The sequence below is a fragment of the Staurois parvus genome, unplaced genomic scaffold, assembly GCF_062004578.1.
Source record: "Staurois parvus isolate SC_StPar_1 unplaced genomic scaffold, SC_StPar_1.0 ptg000192l, whole genome shotgun sequence".
In the NCBI taxonomy this organism is placed as follows: domain Eukaryota; kingdom Metazoa; phylum Chordata; class Amphibia; order Anura; family Ranidae; genus Staurois; species Staurois parvus.
The window spans coordinates 11,493,725-11,510,349 of record NW_028317988.1 but is presented as its reverse complement, the minus strand read 5'-3'; the positions used below and the strand labels follow the sequence as shown (position 1 = coordinate 11,510,349).

The following is a 16,625-nucleotide window of genomic DNA, read 5'->3' as shown; positions in this document are numbered from 1 at the left end:
TATTCCTCCCACTGACACCAACGATGGGGCACTATTCCTCCCACTGACACCAACGATGGGGCACTATTCCTCCCACTGACACCAACGATGGGGCACTATTCCTCCCACTGACACCAACGATGGGGCACTATTCCTCCCACTGACACCAACGATGGGGCACTATTCCTCCCACTGACACCAACGATGGGGCACTATTCCTCCCACTGACACCAACGATGGGGCACTATTCCTCCCACTGACACCAACGATGGGGCACTATTCCTCCCACTGACACCAACGATGGGGCACTATTCCTCCCACTGACACCAACGATGGGGCACTATTCCTCCCACTGACACCAGTGATGGGGCACTATTCCTCCCACTGACACCAGTGATGGGGCACTATTCCTCCCACTGACACCAGTGATGGGGCACTATTCCTCCCACTGACACCAGTGATGGGGCACTATTCCTCCCACTGACACCAGTGATGGGGCACTATTCCTCCCACTGACACCAGTGATGGGGCACTATTCCTCCCACTGACACCAGTGATGGGGCACTATTCCTCCCACTGACACCAGTGATGGGGCACTATTCCTCCCACTGACACCAGTGATGGGGCACTATTCCTCCCACTGACACCAGTGATGGGGCACTATTCCTCCCACTGACACCAGTGATGGGGCACTATTCCTCCCACTGACACCAGTGATGGGGCACTATTCCTCCCACTGACACCAGTGATGGGGCACTATTCCTCCCACTGACACCAGTGATGGGGCACTATTCCTCCCACTGACACCAGTGATGGGGCACTATTCATCCCACTGACATCAGTGATGGGGCACTATTCCTCCCACTGATACCAACGATGGGGCACTATGCATCCCACTGACATCAGTGATGGGGCACTATTCCTCCCACTGACACCAGTGATGGGGCACTATTCCTCCCACTGACACCAGTGATGGGGCACTATTCCTCCCACTGACACCAGTGATGGGGCACTATTCATCCCACTGACATCAGTGATGGGGCACTATTCCTCCCACTGATACCAACGATGGGGCACTATTCATCCCACTGACATCAGTGATGGGGCACTACTCCTCCCACTGCAAAATTACAGTTATGAAGTAGCAACGAAAATAATTTTATGGTTGGGGGTCACCACAACATGAGGAACTGTATTAAGGGGTCGCGGCATTAGAAAGGTTGAGAACCACTGCTGTAAAAGAAAGATGTGTCATGTGATCTCCCCAGCATTCAGCTGTCCGCTGTCCATCCTCTCCCCTGAAGCCGACACTGGGAGATGATCATGTGAGTGGACTAGAGCACCCGTAGAAAAGATAAGTGTACACATCTTTACTTTACAAGATAGTATCAGGCTTAGAATGGGGGTTGGGAGCAGGTTTAAACTTAGATAGTATTTCTAAATGGCTGACTCCTTGAGCTGCTTCTACCTCTCCCAGTCTTAGATCTGCTGTACAGGAAATTGCAAGAGGCTGATACCAGATCTAATTCAAGTACTTACACTAGTTGCCTTAAAATTACATTTAATGATGCATCAAAGCATAAAGAGCTGCATTGATTTGTGTTTTTTTCTGGATTTTACATTTAACTGTTTATTTGTTTACTGTATATCAGAATATTATTTTACCCCAGAGGAACCCTTGAAATAATTTATTATTTTTAATAGTATTAATAATAACATTAATAATAAAATTAATTTATTGGTGGTCAGTGGGAAGAATGTCCCTTACATTGGAGGTCAGTGGGAAGAATGTCCCTTACATTGGTGTTCAGTAAGAAGAATGCCCCGTACATTGGAGGTCAGTGGGAAGAATGTCCCTTACATTGGTATTCAGTGGGAAGGATTCCCCTTACATTGGTGGTCAGTGCGAAGAATGTCCCTTACATTGGTGTTCAGTGAGAAGAATGCCCCTTACATTGGTGTTCAGTGAGAAGAATGCCCCTTACATTGGTGTTCAGTGGGAAGAATGTCCCTTACATTGGTGTTCAGTGGGAAGAATGTCCCTTACATTGGTATTCAATGGGAAGAATTCCCCTTACATTGGTGGTCAGTGGGAAGAATGCCCTTTACATTGGTGTTCAGTGGGAAGAATGTCCCTTACATTGGTATTCAGTGGGAAGGATTCCCCTTACATTGGTGGTCAGTGCGAAGAATGTCCCTTACATTGGTGTTCAGTGAGAAGAATGCCCCTTACATTGGTGTTCAGTGAGAAGAATGCCCCTTACATTGGTGTTCAGTGGGAAGAATGTCCCTTACATTGGTATTCAGTGGGAAGGATTCCCCTTACATTGGTGGTCAGTGCGAAGAATGTCCCTTACATTGGTGTTCAGTGAGAAGAATGCCCCTTACATTGGTGGTCAGTGGGAAGAATGTCCCTTACATTGGTGTTCAGTGGGAAGAATGTCCCTTACATTGGTATTCAATGGGAAGAATTCCCCTTACATTGGTGGTCAGTGGGAAGAATGCCCTTTACATTGGTGTTCAGTGGGAAGAATGTCCCTTACATTGGTGTTCAGTGAGAAGAATGCCCCTTACATTGGTGTTCAGTGGGAAGAATGTCCCTTACATTGGTGTTCAGTGGGAAGAATGTCCCTTACATTGGTATTCAATGGGAAGAATTCCCCTTACATTGGTGGTCAGTGGGAAGAATGCCCTTTACATTGGTGTTCAGTGAGAAGAATGTCCCTTACTTTAGTGATCAGTGGGAAGAATGCTTGTTACATTGGTGGTTAGTGGGAATAATGCCCCTTACATTGATGGTGAGTGGGAAGAATGCCCCTTACATTGGTGTCCAGTAAGAAGAATGCCCCTTACGTTGGTGTCCAGTGGGAAGAATGCCCATTACATTGGTGGTCAGTGGGAAGAATGCCCCTTACATTGGTGTCCAGTGAGAAGAATGGCCCTTACATCGGTGGTCAGTGGGAAGAATGTCCCTTATATTGGTATTCAGTTGGAAGGATTCCCCTTACATTGGTGGTCAGTGGGAAAAATGTCCCTTACATTGGTGTTCAGTGGGAAGAATGCCCCTTACATTGGTGTTAATTGAGAAGAATGTCCCTTACATTGGTGATCAGTGAGAATAATGTCCCTTACTTTGGTGATCAGTGAGAAGAATGCTCGTTACATTGGTGGTGAGTGGGAAGAATGTCCCTTACTTTGCTGATCAGTGAGAAGAATGCTCGTTACATTGGTGGTGAGTGGGAAGAACGCCCCTTACATTGGTGGTGAGTGGGAAGAATGCCCCTTACATTGGTGGTGAGTGGGAAGAATGCTCCTTACATTGGTGGTCAGTGGGAAGAATGCCCCTTACATTGGTGGTGAGTGGAAAGAATGCTCCTTACATTGGTGGTCAGTGGGAAGAATGCTCTTTACATTGGTGGTCAGTGGGAAGAATGCCCCTTACATTGGTGGTGAGTGGAAAGAATGCTCCTTACATTGGTGTTCAGTGGGAAGAATGCCCCTTACATTGGTGTTCAGTGAGAAGAATGTCCCTTACTTTGGTGGTCAGTGGGAAGAATGCCCCTTACATTGGTGTTCAGTGAGAAGAATGCCCCTAACATTGGTGGTCAGTTGGAAGAATGCTCCTTACATTGGTGATCAGTGGGAAGAATGCCCCTTACATTGGTGGTGAGTGGAAAGAATGCTCCTTACATTGGTGTTCAGTGGGAAGAATGCCCCTTATATTGGTGTTCAGTGAGAAGAATGTCCCTTACTTTGGTGGTCAGTGGGAAGAATGCTTGTTACATTGGGGGTGAGTGGGAAGAATGCTTGTTACATTGGGGGTGAGTAGGAAGAATGCTCCTTACATTGGTAGTCAGTGGGAAGAATGCCTCCCTTACAGAAAGCTAAAAAGATCTGCCCAGTGGCATTGAACCTTGAATTATGCAGGCACTATCAGATAAGAGGTAAATCATCTACAGTTTAAGGAACACCTACCAACCTCTGGGGGACCTCTAGGGTTCTATGGAACCCTGGTTGGCAATGGCTAATTAAAACCTTTGGCTACTCCAGAAGGTCAAATGAAGTCAAAGGTTCACAGTCATCATAACTGTACACACTGGATAATAGGGGAAGCGCTACCATAGATATTCACAAAACCATAGGGGTATCTGTACCAGCATAATAGTCTGTCCTGGCACAATTCTTCATATTGTCGTGACTGATCCACGCAGCCCTAGAATGAATGACACTTAGGGGTTTACTTACTAAAGCTGGAGAGTACAAAACCAGGCTCACTTTTGCATAGAAACCAATCAGCTTCAAGGTTTTGTTGCCAAAGCTTAATTAAACAAGCTGAGGTTAGAAGCTGATTGGTTTCAATGCAGATGTGAGAATGAGTTTGCCCTCTCCAGCTTTAGTAAATAACGTCAGTGTCCGTGTGGCTAGACAGCAAGGCAACTGACATTTTCAGATGTTAACAATAACAGCTTTGAGGTTTCTCTCATGGCAAGGTGACAGGCAGTGACAAAAGCTTTTCGAAGCTTTGCTGGCTTTGATGCATATAGGGGCAATAGCTACATTGCCATACTATTATGGCCCTAAAAGACATATTTGTGACTTATTTTATCTCTCTGTGGCAGTGTTTTCATATTTTGCCTCCACAAAAACCCCAATAGTTCATCTCATTATTTATTCCACAAAAAACATGAGTATAATGAAAAATAGTGTCAAGGTTTTCACCTTAAATAATTTGATAGCCTCTGTCTGCAGTGCTTCTGACGGTAATGTAGTAAGAGGTGATGTTATGGCTTCTTTGCTGTGACATAATGCTGGATGTCTCCAAACCTGGGTACCTACATAAGGAAACAATAACAGCCAGTTTACATAAGGCGTGGAACTCATAGCTGACCTTGGGGTAGACAGGAGGAAATTCATGGGATGAAAAATAAAAAAAAAAAGGTTGGCTCAAAAGCACTTAGAAAAGAGCAAGAAACAGTACTGAAATACTAAAAGCCCTCTGTCAGGGTTTGACTTACCACCACTACCACTACAGTCCTTATTTGCAAATAAGAAATCCCTCCATAATGGATACAGACAGAAAAAAGTGTTCAACAAAGCATCTAACCCATCACCATTCCACCAAAAATGGTCCTTTTATGTGAACACTTTAAAAGTAGCACTTACAGGAAATCAGACAGTGGTAGACTTATGGGTGCACAACAAGGTGGACCGAACCCAGAGTTGGAGAAAAAAGGACAAATGAGGATGCTGGAGAACCCTACACAAAAGAATGAGTTGGGAATAGGTGGGCTTATAAGGAGGATCTCTGTGGGTCTTTGAGCATCTTCAGTTGGTCTTTCTCCTCCATTGCTCAGGTGGGGTAAACATGCTATGCACACTGAGGGCACCTTAATGCTTGCCAATATCTATAAGTACAATTATTAAGTGCCTATTTCTTATCGCTCGTGTCAGTGCAACCAGTAATTTGTAAGCATCTTCCCATGATGCAGTGCTCAGCCCAAATGGCCAATTGCTGGGCCTGTACACTGTCACATTGCAAAAGGAAAAGTCAGCACTCCCTCTAGGCTCTGGGCATTTTGATGACAGAGAAATAAGTTGCAGAGGATCACTAAAGATTGCTACAGTTATGCTAAATTAAATAACGTTTTGTTGTGCCTTCCCTAATAATTAAATCCAGTGACTAATAAATACCAAAATTCCATAGTATGGTACAATATTAATAAATGTAAACCACAAAAAATAAATATATATTTATGTAAAATAAAAAATATATATATATAAAAGTCCAAGTTCATAAAGTGTAGAAATCTTCAAACAGTATTCTTTCTTGCGGTGAACTTAAAACAAACTCCATACATGTTAATATTCCTTAATCCATGCACAGTGACTTCTACACCATTCAAATATGTGCTCACCATCAGATGTGACTGGTCATCACTGTCACTTGACTTCCTCAGGATTTGCTTTCTTCACCCGTGAAGAGGTCATGTGACCGTGACGACACGTGTTGGGCAGAGCCAGGTGACGAGTCCCAAGATTGGAAGTGAGGCAGGAACCACGGCCCCACTGTCTGTCATTATATTTATTAAATATAAGTGCATCACTATTTAAATAAAACCGCGTTACTAATCTTCTACACCATGGGGATATCCTTTGTTGCATGAGCTTGATTGTAAAACAGAACCTGAACATTTAAAGGGAATCACCCCAGTGTGGGGAAAGCATTTCTGACCTGGTTGCACACAGGTCAAATCTGATGGTGAGCACATATTTGAATGGTGATAGGAATCACTGTGCATGGATTAAGGAATATTAACACATATGGTGGAGTTTGTTTTAAATTCACTGCAAGAAAGAATACTGTTTGAAGATTTCTACACTTTATGAACTTGGACTTTATATATATATATATATATATATATATATATATATTACAAATACATTTTACATATGTATTGTTTGTGGTTTACATTTATGAATTTGTTCCATACTATGGAATTTTGGTATTTATTAGTCACTGGATTTAATTATTAGGGAAGGCGCAACAAAATTTAATTTAATTTAGCATTTTGTTGGATTGTGGGAACACTATGATTTATATACAAAACCCACAAAACCCGAGTCCTGGGAGTGGTATTCCTGCTAGTGCCAGACCCCACTTTGGGGAGGTACATCCAAAAAATACCATATCAAAACAAACACCACAAGGATAAGGCACCTCTAAGGCTACAAAAAGCAGTTTTATTTAATTGGAAGTGAAAAATATAATATGTCAAACAAATCAGTATATGCCCACAAGCCACCCAGGAGACACTATAATTTGTTTGCAGCTACCCATTATTGATAATAGCACTCTTTAACAAGAGTGAGTTTGTTGTGATTAAATTCATTTTATTTGGTAGCGTGCGATAACACTAAATCACCTAGTATTGCTACAGTTATAAAGCTGGGAAACTGGAACTTGAAAAAATAATTACAGATTAGTACTTCAGCAGTGGCATACTAAGGTATGATGTCTTTAAAAAAATTAGAACAGACACCCCTCTTGTTCCCAATCAAAGCAGGGAAAAGGTAAACGGGACTTTATATGTGCCATGATCGTTTCACAAAGAATTTGCTTCCTTAGGATCCACGTCTTTATTCTATACAGTAAATTACACATTCTATAAGCACCAACTGTAGATTTCTTTCATCAGAATATCCCATATATACACAAATTCACCCACAAAAAACACTGAATCAGAATAAAAATTTTCTGAATGGGGCCACCAGCGTGAGTCGAAAAGTCCCAGCTATGTTAACATATCCCCATATCTTATGTGAATACACTATCCTCATATGGTCACTGCCTCAATGCAGAAAAGCTATCATTATTATTATTTTTATTATACAGTATTTATATAGCACCAAAGGGTATGCTCAGCGCTGTACAGTAGCAAGGGGGACAGAACATGAGACAAGACAGTAACAATACAACACACGAGGGGTTCGAGGGCCCTGCTCTTTCGAGCTTACAATCTAGGAGGGAGGAGAAGGTGGCACAGGAGGAGATGGCTGTGGGGGATGGAGTGGCGGGAGGAGTGGAGGAGGTTAGTTGTTAGGTGAGGTCGGGTGTTAGCTGAGGTTGGGGTAGGCTTCCCTGAAGAGGAGGGTTTTCAGGGTGCGCCTGAAGGTGAGAAGGGTAGGCGACAGTCTGATGGATTGGGGTAGGGAGTTCCAGAGGATGGGGGAAGTCCTGGAGAAGTCCTGCAATCGGGTGTGGGAGGAGGAGACCAGGGAGCTAGAGAGTAGGAGGTCCTGTGAGGAGCGGAGGGCACGGGTAGGGTAGTATTTGGGTATCAGGTCAGTTATGTAGTTTGGGGCGGCATTGTGAATGGCTTTGTAGGTCAGAGTTAGCAGTTTGAATCATGAGAACCAAAATACTTACAGGAGTCACCATCCAGACTTAGCAGTTTGCACACCAACTGCTCAAACTCTGTGCCCACACTCGCTCCCATCACTCCAGCTGCCATGGTTAAGTGATAGTGCCAGGTATCCTAAAACACACCCCAAAACAATTATAACCCATAGATGTTACAAGAATAACATATTTCTGTACACCTGTGCCTCACATTATCATGTTTAATTTCAACTTTATATATACAGCCCTGGCCAAACGTTTTGAGAATGACACAAATAATAATTTACCTGCAAGGAAACACATGCAATCATCATTGCTTTGCACAAAATGGGATTCACATGCAAGGATATTGCTGCTACTAAGATTGCACATAATTCAACTATTTACTGAGTCATCAAGAACTTCAAGGAGAGAGGTTCAATTGTTGTGAAGAACGCTTCAGACGCCCATGAAAATCCAGCAAACGCCAGGACTGTTTAATAATGTTGTTTAAGCTGCGGGATCGGGACACCACCAGTACAGAGCTTGCTCAGGAATGGCAGCAGGCAGGTGTGAGTGAATCTGAATGCACAGTGAGGTGAAGACTTTTGGAGGATGGCCTGGTGTCAAGAAGGGCCAAAAAAAAGCCACTTCTCTCCAGAAAAAATATCAGGGACTGACTGCTATTCTGTAAAAGGTACAGGGATTGGACTGCTGACGGCTGAGGTAAAGTCATTTTCTCTGATGAATCCCCTTTCTGATTATTTGGGGCATCTGGAAAAAACCTTGTCCGGAGAAGAAAAGGTGAGCACTACCATCAGTCCTATCTCATGCCAACAGTAAAGCATCCTGAGACCATTCATGTGTGGGGTTGCTTCTTGGCCAAGGGAGTGGGCTCACTCACAATTTTGCCTAAGAACACAGCCATGAATAAAGAATGGTACAAAAACATCCTCCAAGAGCAACTTCTCCCAACCATCCAGGAACAGTTTGGTGACGAACAATGCCTTTTCCAGCATGATGGAGCACCTTGCCATAAGGCAAAAGTGATAACTAAGTGGCTTGGGGAACAAGACATTGAAATTTTGGGTCCATGGCCAGGAAACTCCCCAGACCTTAATCCCATTGAGAACTTGTGGTCAATCTTCAAGAGGCAGGTGAACAACCCCCCCCTTCCACAAATTCTGACAAACACCAAGCATTGATTATGCAAGAATGGGCTGCCATCAATCAGGATGTAGCACACGATTTGATTGACAGCATGCCAGGGCGAACTACAGAGGTCTAGAGAAAGAAGGGTCAACACTGCTAACATTGACTCTGCATAAACTTAATGTAATTGTCAATAAAAGCCTTTGACACTTCCGAAATGCTTGTAATTATACTTCAGTATACCATAGTAACATCTGACAAAAAGATCTAAAAACACTGACACAGCAGACTTTGTGTTAATATGGGGCAGCACAGTGGCTAAATGGTTAGCCCTTCCGCCTGGCAGCACTAGGGTCATTGGTTCAAATCCCAGCCATTGCACCACCTGCCTGGAGTTTGCATGTTCTCCCTGTGCCTGTGTGGGTTTCCTCCAGGTACTCTGGTTTCCTCCCACACTCCAAAGACATGCTGGTAGGTTAATTGGAGCCTGTCTAAATTGTCCCTAGTATGTATATGTATGAACGTAAGTTAGGGACCTTAGATTGTACACCCCTTGAGGGTTAGGGACTGATGTGAATGTACAATATATATGTGTAAAGCGCTGTGTAAAATTGATGGTACTATATAAGTACCTGAAATAAATAATATTTGTGTCATTCTCAAAATTTTTGGTCAGGGCTGTAATTAGCACCTTTCAGGTTTCACTATGCCATTTGGCAGAAAAGTAATACTCTGCATAAGCTTATGATATGCAGCAGCCATAAGGGTCCCTGGCCCCGCTTGTGCATGTCAGCGTACAGTTTGCATTTTTACACTCAGGCTACATTGAGAAAAAAAAAAACAGACATTGGTACCCATGCTCTTACCTTCTCATGTTTGGATCCGATAAGAAGGTATGTGGGGTCCTGCTCTTTGGGATGGATAACAATGGTGTAATGGGAAGACAGGAGGCTGCGTCTGCTGGTTTCATAGTCCTCATCAGAATCACAGGTTCGATCTACTTCTTCTATTTTAGCTTCCCAGAGCTTGATTTGGCCCAGCGGAAACTGAATGAAATATCAGAATGTATTCATAATATCTATATGCTGGTCATCAATATAGCCCATTAAATACGTAGAACAACTGTCCTCGACCTGTTACTTAGTGCTCGTTCACACTAGGCTGTTTTGCCAACGCTTGCCAAACGCCCCTATAGCGTTTGGCAAGCGTTGGTCCGGTGTTTGCGAAGCGTTTTTAACGCTCGGCAAACGCTCCGCAAACGCCGCATGCGCGGTTTAGCGGCGGTTGCTAGCCGTTTGCCGAGCGTTAATAACGCCCCACAAACGCCTATAATGCATTTGAGTGGTGTTACCGCTCCGCAAACACCCCGCAACCGCGTCGCAACCGCACCGCAAACGCCGGCCGGGCGTTTGCGGAGCGGCACCATAGACGAGAATAGGAGGCTTCAAAGCCTCCTGACTCGACCAGAGGCGTCCGTTTTGCCGCGACGCAACGCGACGCGACGCAAACGCTCCTGTTAGAACAGCACCATGTGCTGTAATGTCCAGAATTGGCAGAGGCGTTTGGGAAGCGGTAAAAACGCTTCCCAAACGCCTCTCTGCCGCCTGCACACAAGGCTAGTGTGAACGTAGCCTTACAGCGGAGTTCCACCCTTTTTGCCCGGGGGCCCCATGAGTTATCAGTCCGCCCCTGAGCTGGTCTAAAACAGCTTTTGACCAAAAGGGACACTTTTTTGGACGCCATGGACTTTTCATATTTTTACATTTTGTCAAATTTTTACATTTTTTAAATTCCCGCTGGTGCCGCCCCCCATACGTCTCGACGCTCACAGGGAACGGAACCCAGAAGATGGATACCGGCATCGACCGGAGGACATGGATGGGGACGCTGCAGGAGGGGGGACATTGCGGGACCGCAGGACAAGGTAAGTGCTCGAGGGATCCCAGAGCAAAGCTGCAGTGTAATCCCAAGTGTAGCTCAGGGTTACCCCTTTTGGTACTTGGGAATACCACCAGGGGGGTTAATAGCCTATTCATTTTCAAATCAAACTGTTAATTCTCTTTGGTTTCCTGTTTGTAAGACCGGTGACTGCTATGCTGCCTATTTCCCCAGCCACTGGTCTTGGCACATGACTTCTATACTTCTTTCTCTGGGTAGCAGTGATGTAATTCAGCCCCACTTGCAGTGGTGGGCAGGCCAAGACTCTCAGACATATTCTACCTGTACTACACTTCCCTGTGGTTGATAGGAACTGTAGTTTCCTTTTACTGCAGAGAGAGGATAATCCCGGCAGTTACACCTTCAACTTGGCAGAGCAGATGTTGTTATCTTTATGAATTATAGAGATGAGGTCATGAAAATTCAATTAGACTTTTCACCTAAATGGTAAGGATTTTCAAAATGTTATGAACTGTTTAGTGTTTTGAGTAGGGGGTGTACTAATAGGTGATTCTTTTGCCTATCCCAGGGCTCTTCTTTAAGGTTTTCAATAAATATGTTCTGTATTCACCAATTTAAAATTGGCTTTCATTGGCATTATGGATTAATCCTTTTGACACTTTTCCTACTGCTCTTACCTTTTCTTCTTGACTGCGAAAATAATATAATGTTTTTCCAACCAATGTACACCAAACTCTCTTAGAGTATCCATGTTTGACCTGTAAAATGTAAAAAAAACAACGTATTTCAAGATACATTCTCCAAGATAGACTATTTACACTTTCACTGACTTATTGATTTACCCTAGGTTCAGACCTATGCGGATTTCAGTGCATTTTCCAGTTTGCAGAAACACGTGTTCATTTAACATGATTCCCTATGGATCTTGTTCACATCAGTGTGTTTTGAGCCAGTGCAGATCTTTGAAAGGGTCAGGGACTTTTTTTTGCAGCAGCCTGCGTTTTGAGTGTAATAGACTTTAAAAAAAAAATGCAAGTATTTCGTTTTTGATGCTTTTTTATGCATTTTTCATTTTGCATGTTGTGTTTTGTGTGAAATTAAAGTGTTACTAAACCCGCAACAGTAAAATCAGTCTGTACAGTATATGCAGTAAAGCATGCTTGTTATACTCACTGTGGAACCTAAGGAGTTAATCCTCTGCAATGTGTAAAAATACTTTTTGATCCTGACTTCTCTGATCCTCCCCTTCTTCCAATGTCCCCCTCTTATCTCTTGATAAGACATATTGTGTGGGGTCACTCTGCACATGCTCAGTTTGGTGTGTATTGCTAGAGAGGTTTTTTTTTTGGGGGGGGGGGGGTGCATGTCATCAGCACAGGGCCAATCAGGACTGTCCAGACAGAGGTCAGGGGCTCTGCATCCTCCTGGAGCTAAATGAAAACACCTCCTACAAGCTTTAATATGTGCTTGGCTGGACACTGATAGAAGTCACAAGACTGCTATATACTGCTGATGAGAAAAGGTATTCAGCAGTTTATATTTACTAACATCAATCTGTTATAGGCTGGGTGGGACAGTCCTCATTGTGACTGGGCGTCATATGACGTCCTGTCAAAAGGAGCCAGCCATGCAGCGGAGCCATCTGTCACCGGCTGTGTCCACAGGACACAGCTGGTGACTGATCACAACACTGGCTTGTTGCCAGTGTCATGTGACCAATCACAGCAGATCACGTGTCAATTGTACACAATGGATGGCTTCCTGTCATGCCATCCATTGTATACAATTGTGGTGTTAGCTGTGATTGGTCAAACCAGTCACATGGTACAGACAGGGCCAATCACAGCCCATCTGTATCCTGTGATGAGCTTTGCCTAATCACAACGAAAGACTGAATGAATCAGTTTAATTCAGTAACAATGATTGCAAATATCAATGAAATACATTGGTTTTAGCAATTAAAAAAAAAAAAAATCCTGATCACTTGCCCAGAATATTTCAGTGTTGCTATGGTAACATTGTATTGCTTTGGTCAGTGTGTTGAAAAAAAAATAGTAAAAAAAAATTTTAATTTCTACATTTTCCAAAAAAATGTAACAAAAAATTACAACCTCCAAAAAACCACGATTTTCACCAAAGAAATGTAGCAGAATACATTTTTACCTAAATTTATGAAGAAATGTTATTTGTTTGCAAACTTTTATACCACTCCATCCCCCACAGCTATCTCCTCCTGTGCCACCATCCCCTCCCTCCTAGATTGTAAGCTCGAAAGAGCAGGGCCCTCAATCCCCTCATGTTTTGCATTGTATTGGTATTGTTCTGTCACATGTTCTGTCCCCCTTTGTAATGTACAGCGCTGAGCGAACTATTGGCGCTTTATAAATACTGTATAATAATAATAATAATAACATAATTGTATTTCCATGTTGTGTGTACTGTGGGAGACCAGATATAGTGAATGCAGGGTCCGGGGTTCAGCAACACTTTAACAACCGATGAGTTGTCAGCTGTCAGCTGCGTTCCTGCTGACAGCTGAATATAAACAAACCTATTGCTGGCAATTTAAAAAGTAAAAATAAATTGTGAAAAAAACAACACAGGGTCCCCCCCCCCCCCCAATCCATACCAGGCCCTTCAAGTCTGGTAAGGATTTAAGTGGCAACACAATGGCAAAGTTTAAAAAAAATGGCGTGGGGTCCTCCCCTAAAATCCACACCAAGTCAAGAAGGAAGGCGGGGGGGAATGAATGAGCGCTCCCACTTCCTGAACCATTCCAGGCCACATGCCTTCAACATGGGAACATAGAAAGTATTGCACTCACATGACAGAAATGACAGCATGCCAAAATATCCACAATAACCGTAAAGGGTATCTGTATATCACATGAAGCGAGCGTCTCACCCGATCCTCCTCGCTGCTCGCGAGCGATACTTCACCTCCGACGGGGGATATAAGGTGGATGCCTCATTACAGAATACGTCATGTGGCTCGACCCTAACACGTTTTGTCACCTGACTTTATCAAAGGGTGATATACAGATACCCTTTACGGTTATTGTGGATATCTTGGCAAGCTTTCATTTATTTCATGTGAGTACAATACTTTCTACCCAATAAATGGTTTTTAATGGATTCACGCTATGAGTTTCCTTTTACATCTTTCCCTGATTACAGAGTGTAATAGTCTGGAGGATGTCCCACCATCATATCATCTCTAATTGATGAAGGGATTGTTGATTGATGATCTGCACTACGCTGACACTCACCACAAGTGCTATTGCCTATCAGGTTTGTGAGGGCCACGATATCTGGTGAGTGCCACTGAATTGGGGGAGGTTTTCCTCTGGAGCACGTGGTGATATCTGAGTGCATTTTATTCAACTGATTATCGTTATGCTCACGTGGTGATCTCGGTGGATCAATAAGGACTTTGTACTTCATCACAATTTTCATTTTGCAGTTGGTGGACTTATGTCAAATGATTTAAATATTTGTGTATATTTATTGAAGTGTTATATATTGTGTCATATTTTCACTTTGCTATTGTGTTTTATAATAATTTTTTTTGTGCTGCTTTTATTTGTCATTGTTTTATGAGGTGATTATTGGATTGTTCACTATTAGGGCAGCTGCATGCTTACACATTTTATATATTCATTTATTAATGTAGGTGCGTGATTTATTGTGCACTTTTTCAGGTGTTAGGTTTTATATATATTAACATCACATTTGCGCGGTGAATATACAGTTTATATATTATACATAGTTACATTGGTCCAGCCTATACCAATGTAACTATGTATATACCATACCTGGCCAATACCCCTGGAAGCTGGAAATCACTGAAGTACACATCAGTGATCTCCATTCACTTACGGGTCCCATGCAGAGTGGCTGGCTTGAAGCATTGTGAGCACAGGAGGTTAGCCGCTCAGTACAGGTGCCATTCAGAGAATGCTTTGCATTTTCTGGAACAATGCAAAGTGTTCTCTGATTGGACAGGGTGGAGAGAATGATGTCACTGCCCTGCCTCTTCACTTCATCCAATCAAAGACTTGCTTTGCATTCATTCAGAAAATGCAAAACATTCTCTGAATGTTACCTGTTCCCAGAGCCAGATTTAGACCTTGGGTGTCCAGGGGTACTTCAGGTTCCCCCTCATACACAGAGTTGGCTTACATTCTCAGTGACAGGCGCACATTTTTAAAATACATGACACAACGTCATTCTGACGTCACATGGGCACACACAGTCATAGCGCTGTATGTGTGGTTTACATGAGTTCGTTTTTAAAAATTTTAATAATTTTTATTTGATTTTAAATTTAATAAAATACATTCTTTTTTTTATTACATATTTTATATAATTGTATTATTATTTCTCTGTTAATATATATATATATATATATAAATTATTATTGTGTTATGCATTTTTTGCATAGAGGGGGCTCCCTACTGTCAGGGGGAACTTGGTAGTTGCCCTTTTTGCCCTTTATAAATCTGGCACTGCCTTTGCCAAGTGGCCGACCTCCTGTATTCACAATGCATCAGGCCAGCCACTCAGAACAGAACCTGGAAGGAAGTGGAGATCACTGGAGTAGCAATGTATACTTCAGTGATTTCCAGCTTCCAGGGGCACTGGCCATGTATGGTATACACGTAGTTACATTGGTCCAAGCTGGAGCAATGTAGCTATGTAAAATATATCCATACCTAGAATTATTTTTTAAGGAGACCACTGGAAATTAGACACAACCAATGCATGGATAGTCAGGGGTGGACTGACAACACATGGGGCCCCGGGCAATAGGGGATCATGGGGCCCCTGTGTCCTTGCCTAAACTCAAAAAAGCCTATGAAAAAGGTACCAGTGGCATCTTATTGGGCCCCCTACTGACCCCGGGCCCTCGGTCAGTGCCTGAGTTTCCAAATGGTCAGTCCGCCCCTGTGGATTGTGCATGCTTGGTATGGAAGGTTTTGGAGAAGGGTTAACAAATCCACACCTTAGGACAATGGAGCAAAGTTTCTTTGTTCATAATTTCACATAATTTCCCTCCCTTAAAATCAAGAGTGGATATGACCTTTAAGAAAACTTCCTTAATCAGTTCTTTCATAAGTTTCTGACCTTTGTGAGGAGCCCCTTCACAGTGGGCTTGACATCTGGCTGCGTGAAGAGCACACTGGCTGTTTGGACCCGGAGAACATTTTGCAACACTCGTACCCACTCATCCAAGATATTAGGAGAATCTGCCGTCAGGTAATACGTTCGTTTCTCTGTCACCAGCTGAGAGAAGAAGCATGAGAATCAGATGAATCAACATAGGAAAATATATAAAAACACTTTTAGGAAGACAAACAGTACATTTAGAGTATCGAAAAGCCTTGAGTATCACCAGGACAGGAAGTATGGTGAAATCTCACTAATGGGAACTCAGACGGTGATAATAGACAAATCCATCCAACATATGTCACAAAGTCCAAGTGCTGCGCACTCTGCCACAAGCTGTGGTGGGACAAGGGACACTGTAGAAACTGGCTGCTGAACTCCTGCAGCTCCTCCATTCATAAAAAAACAGTCCAATCGCTAATGCTGGGAGACAGTCAAATGATAATGTCAATATGTAAAATTAGAGATGTGCTTTCTGAATGAGTCTCTGTGAAAACAGTCTATAATTGAAAGAACATCAAAGATTATTAATTAATAAAATTGATAGC

The 16,625-nt window shown here is 43.1% G+C and overlaps 1 protein-coding gene across 1 annotated transcript in view; it reads right to left on the bottom strand.

Annotated features, from left to right (window-relative positions):
• PLEKHH2 (pleckstrin homology, MyTH4 and FERM domain containing H2) overlaps positions 1-16,625 on the bottom strand; it is a 239,504-nt gene that overhangs the window by 63,528 nt on the left and 159,351 nt on the right. The window contains exons 15-19 of the mRNA XM_089677844.1: positions 16,036-16,194; positions 11,587-11,667; positions 9,877-10,056; positions 7,907-8,015; positions 4,699-4,811 (exon numbers count right to left, since the gene is read on the bottom strand). Coding sequence (XP_089533970.1) covers positions 4,699-4,811; positions 7,907-8,015; positions 9,877-10,056; positions 11,587-11,667; positions 16,036-16,194 — 642 coding nt within the window. The remainder of the gene's footprint in view (positions 1-4,698; positions 4,812-7,906; positions 8,016-9,876; positions 10,057-11,586; positions 11,668-16,035; positions 16,195-16,625) is intronic.